The sequence below is a fragment of the Etheostoma spectabile genome, chromosome 20 (assembly GCF_008692095.1).
Source record: "Etheostoma spectabile isolate EspeVRDwgs_2016 chromosome 20, UIUC_Espe_1.0, whole genome shotgun sequence".
In the NCBI taxonomy this organism is placed as follows: Eukaryota; Metazoa; Chordata; class Actinopteri; order Perciformes; family Percidae; genus Etheostoma; species Etheostoma spectabile.
In genome coordinates, this window is record NC_045752.1 from 14,040,414 (window position 1) to 14,044,739 (window position 4,326).

At 41.2% G+C, this 4,326-nt stretch overlaps 3 protein-coding genes across 4 annotated transcripts in view; 1 reads left to right on the forward strand and 2 right to left on the reverse strand.

Annotated features, from left to right (window-relative positions):
- The window catches only part of pabpc4 (poly(A) binding protein, cytoplasmic 4 (inducible form)), an 8,059-nt gene extending 7,882 nt beyond the window's left edge, over positions 1-177 (reverse strand). The window contains exon 1 of the mRNA XM_032500291.1: positions 1-177. This exon is cut by the window's left edge and continues 477 nt beyond it. The gene's annotated coding sequence lies outside the window, so the exon portion shown is untranslated.
- A 198-nt stretch (positions 178-375) lies between these two features.
- zpcx (zona pellucida protein C) lies at positions 376-3,059 on the reverse strand. Of its 2 annotated transcripts, XM_032500290.1 has the most exons (11): positions 2,601-3,059; positions 2,412-2,524; positions 2,263-2,336; positions 2,008-2,179; positions 1,822-1,927; positions 1,661-1,746; positions 1,505-1,590; positions 1,004-1,424; positions 635-964; positions 539-591; positions 376-456 (listed from the first exon to the last, which is right to left on the reverse strand). In XM_032500290.1, exons 1-10 carry the CDS (start codon positions 3,018-3,020, stop codon positions 540-542), a joined length of 1,860 nt encoding a protein of 619 aa, XP_032356181.1. In that variant the 5' UTR covers positions 3,021-3,059; the 3' UTR covers positions 376-456; position 539. The 2 variants fall into 2 exon arrangements, with proteins under 2 accessions (XP_032356181.1, XP_032356180.1); XM_032500289.1 differs by having other exon boundaries at positions 635-1,424.
- Positions 3,060-3,756: 697 nt separating this feature from the next.
- Positions 3,757-4,326, forward strand: part of tmem54a (transmembrane protein 54a) — a 4,628-nt gene continuing 4,058 nt past the window's right edge. The window contains exon 1 of the mRNA XM_032500296.1: positions 3,757-3,936. Coding sequence (XP_032356187.1) covers positions 3,924-3,936 — 13 coding nt within the window. The 5' untranslated portion in view covers positions 3,757-3,923. The remainder of the gene's footprint in view (positions 3,937-4,326) is intronic.

Sequence of the window (4,326 nt, forward strand, 5' to 3'; positions counted from 1 at the left end):
TTTTTTTTTTTTTTAAAAGAGGTTTGTATTTCTTTAGGTATTACAGTAGTACTTGTTTTTAAGATTTTGTGGATTTTATATTTTTTTATTTTATTTTTATTTTAAGTTTTTCAAGAACAGTGAGTTAGACACTCACGGTTGCTTTGTGGCCGGGGAAAGAGACTGCGTGACGAAAAGCGTGGGCACTTTATAGAGAGTGGCAGAGTGGCCAGGGTCATAACATGGGATAGGAAAAAAGGAAACACTGCGCATGCGGTGTAAAGGAGAGCACATAATACCGTCCCAACCACAGAGCCCAGCTCCCCACAGCGACATCTGGGTGGGAATACTTCTGCTTACCAATTTGTGTATAACATTGAAACAAACACTGGATTGTGTTCAAATATATTTATTTAGTTGAAGTAGGCTACTTCAGAATAGTTATGAAGACGCAATTATTCTGCTTTGTCCATCCTCCTGAGGATAAAAGATTGAGAAATTTACTAATGGTCACGTGCACAGAACATAGCTACTCACATTACAAGGTTAGCCAGCCTACCTCAACAGATTGAAGAAAATTGAGCGCAGCCCTCTCTGTCTAGGCTCCCGTTTTCTTTTTATCCCATCCATCCCAAATCTTCCGATTACCCAGTTTCCCTCTGTCTGTCTTATCACTTCTTCAAAACTCAGGGAGTGTGATCCATCTGTGCTTTTGGAAAACTTAAGTTTTGAGCGAACTATTGGTTGGGCACCACTTGCTTCTTCTTTGGGCATCACAGCTGTATCTGGCTGTCCATGTCTCATTTGGTTATAAGCATTCTGGTTTAGGACATCTACATAAACCATGTCATCTGTCAGAGGGACTGCAACCTCTTGTGGAGATGGTGTGTTAAACATTCCAGATCTTCCAAAACGCTTTCTTTGAGATTCCTCTGCAAAAGCTACTTTTTCCATTTGTGAAGGCATTGCCAATCCATCAACCAGTGTAAGAAGATTCAGATCCCACATGTGGCCTTCACTTCTTAGCTCATTTGCACTCTGACCTTCCTTCTCATTTGTGAGCGTATTCAGAAGAGGCTCCTTATCTGCCAGTAGGCGCAGCTCGGGAAGATCATTTGCTACTGTGTCGCTTGCCTCCAACTTAAGTGTCAAATCGTCTTCGGACTCAGAACGGATATTCTTGCTGTATTCAGGATCTTGCACTCCAGGTAGCCGAAGGGTCAGTGTGGCACCTGAGTCCTGACTAACAACCACCGCCACACCCTGAGGGGGTCTTGATACAGAAGTTCCAGAAACAATTGTGTCCTCACTGGTTGCACCATGAAACCGTATGGCTTCTGTTACAGGAGCGCTGGAGGTTTCTTGCGGTTCAAAAGGCTCAGGACTTGGCTCTACATGATTATCTAAAATGACAAAGGGGCCAGTGCTGACGGTAGCCTTGGTATCTGAAAGGACACAATTAGCGGCATTAGAGACAAGAAGTCACATTTATTGTTGCACCTTTTCACAACATAAAAGCACTGACCCTCAGGAAGGTGCCTGGCTGACAGGCCTTTACACTTTGAGCTACAGCACTCGCACACCTCTACATTTCCACTTAGGTCCTCCCATCTGAAAGAGAAAAATCTCATTAAGGAATGAAAAATATCACAAAAATACAGTTGCATGCATGTACAAATACCTTGACTGGAGCAGGTTATAGTTGCAGGATTTATAGCCAAAGTTCACATCCTGGTTTGACATGAGGACACTACAGTGGATGTACAGCTACAGAGGATAGAGCATTCACAAGATCATACAGCTGAACAGCAGAAACATGTCAGAACAACAAATCAAACTCACCTCAGAACTGAGATAAGATGTGTTCAGAGCTAAATTAACCACATCCGCTCTGTCGGAGGCCACGAATTGTACAATGGCATGAGAAGAATCCAACGGGGCTGTACATCTGGCAGAGTGTAATGGCATCACAGGTGATTAGAACAGCACAGACAAACATTACAATCAATTCCTGACTGGCTGCTTTACCCTTTATTCATTATGAGTGCATGTTTGCGTCTAGTCTGAGGCTCAGGAGATGCAGAGACAAAACAGGACTGAATGAAAAGCTGCTGCTCTGGCCTTGTTTTGGCAGAAATCTGGAGATTGACAACCTGGCCTCTTTTGTAGATATTAGACTCGGCACTGCTGGTCCAGGATGCTACAGGAAAAGTAAAACAGTATGTGTTACTACATATGAATCAATCCAGCCTAATGGCATTTTTGACTCATGTTACTACTCACGATTCATGGCTTTAATATTAAAGATCTGGCCATTCTCAGGAAATGCTTTTAGAGCAAGTATGCTTGAATAGGACCTGTGAAGACATGCAGTCTCCTTTAGTATGGTTATTTGTGTCAACTTAAATTATTCAACAACTCAATAGAGACACCTTTTTGGTATGCAAGATATGTGCACTGTGGAAGGAGTTTGCCACCAGGTGGGGGGAGGTTTGTTGAGATTCAAGTGGAGAGAGTTGGTGAACATTACCAAGCCATTCTCTATCTGCAAGAGTATCAGAAAATCTTTAAAAAGCTGTGGAAATAAGTAGTCTAACTAGGAAAGAATTTGGTCAACTCACCACAGGTGTAGTTCCACACTCATCCAAACTGTAAGTGAAGACAAATTGGTTTGGTAGCTCTTTGTTGCTACTGCAGCCATTACCCAACTGTAGCTCCTCTCCAGTTAGCATGCCATCATTGGATCTCTTATCAACCAGCAGAGTTAGCTTAGATTCATCGCAAAACACCTCTACTCTGGGAACGATCACGATGGGAGGTGATTCAGCGAGCATGTAAAAGTCAGGGATCCGAGTTCCCCAAGATCTGAAGATGGAGTCAAATGGAGTGTAATCAAAATTTCTTTCAAATAGAAGAGGCCCGTTGTTGTTGAAAAACTTTGGAACATTTTGGAAATTTGGGGCATCCTGCTTTTTTATAAATGATTGAGCAGCAACTAAATGTCCAAGAAAAAGGCAAAGCAATATCCCCATTGTTCCCATTGCGACCCTCAAAGTGGGCCCACTACTCTGATTACCCTCCTACCCCAGGTGAGTCATTAATAAGGAGCAGCGGCAGGAGGGACAGGTGCAGGCAATCCAGCTAACGAGGCTGCCAAGTGGTTATGCTGCATTCAGATGAGACCCAGCCAGTGCAGCCAGTAATGCATCCATACTATTTGTGTGTTGTATTGTGAGGCAGCTAATTCACTTAAAGAAAAACTAAGTCATTGATAATTTGAAAAAAAAAACTAAATTTTATATCCTTATACTGTGTCTAAAGATGCCCAAGCCAACGATAACTGTGGCATTTTTATCGGTATTGTGCTGGTATTATAATCCCTACAATTAAAATTCTGCACATAACAATTTTTTTTTTATTGTATTTATGTGGAAACCAGGTCACATTTACATAATTAAAGGACATTACAGAATCAGGATGGCCAACTCCATGTAGCACAATGGCGGAAGAAATATTCAAATAGTTACTCAAAGTAAAAGTATAAATACCACAGTGTAAAATAGTATGTTACATCATAAGAGTTTTTATATTTATATTTAATTTCTATTTTGTATTAACAATATGAATCGGTAAGGTGACTATTAACTAAATCTTGGACAATATTTGCCTTCAAAATGTAGTCGAGTAGGCCTACACGTCTCTCACGTATGGGCGATCAATCTAATTGCATGTGTTTTTTTCCCTCTCTTTTCTCGTACAGTGAACGCGCATCGGGGCGGAGCTTTTGCACAGGTAGGCGGAAGATGAAGCCTGTTAGTCCGCAGGTGAGCGGCGATAGAGGAACCCGTCTCAGACAACGACCCACCAAAAGTGGAATCTCAAAAAGCAGAATGACTTTATTAACACAACTTGTACACTAACATGATCTAAGTGGACACAACGCCATGGTAAATTCAGGTAAGTTGACTGTTATTTTTGTTTGACTAAAGTGACAGAATACATGGGCATGTTGCGTGTCAAAGTTTTTAGGCGTGGTCTGTGCAGTCGTCAACTGAGCTCAAAGGAGAAGAGACTAGTAAACGTAGCCTACATTTTTTTTCTGGTGTTTGGAAGACGGAACTCAAAGTAATATCTTAGTTTATGTGATAATTTTTTTATATAAATAAAAACCTTTCCAACTAATGGGGTTGTTGAACCTGGTTTGTTAGGAGTTAATTAAATAAAAGTGAAACTTTTTGTGTAGCTGTTGCATAGGCTTGGCCAGGATTCATGGTTATGGTCTGTTAGGTCAGATATAGATCCATAGTTTAGCTTAGTATGGGTCCAACACTGTACATCTTATCATTG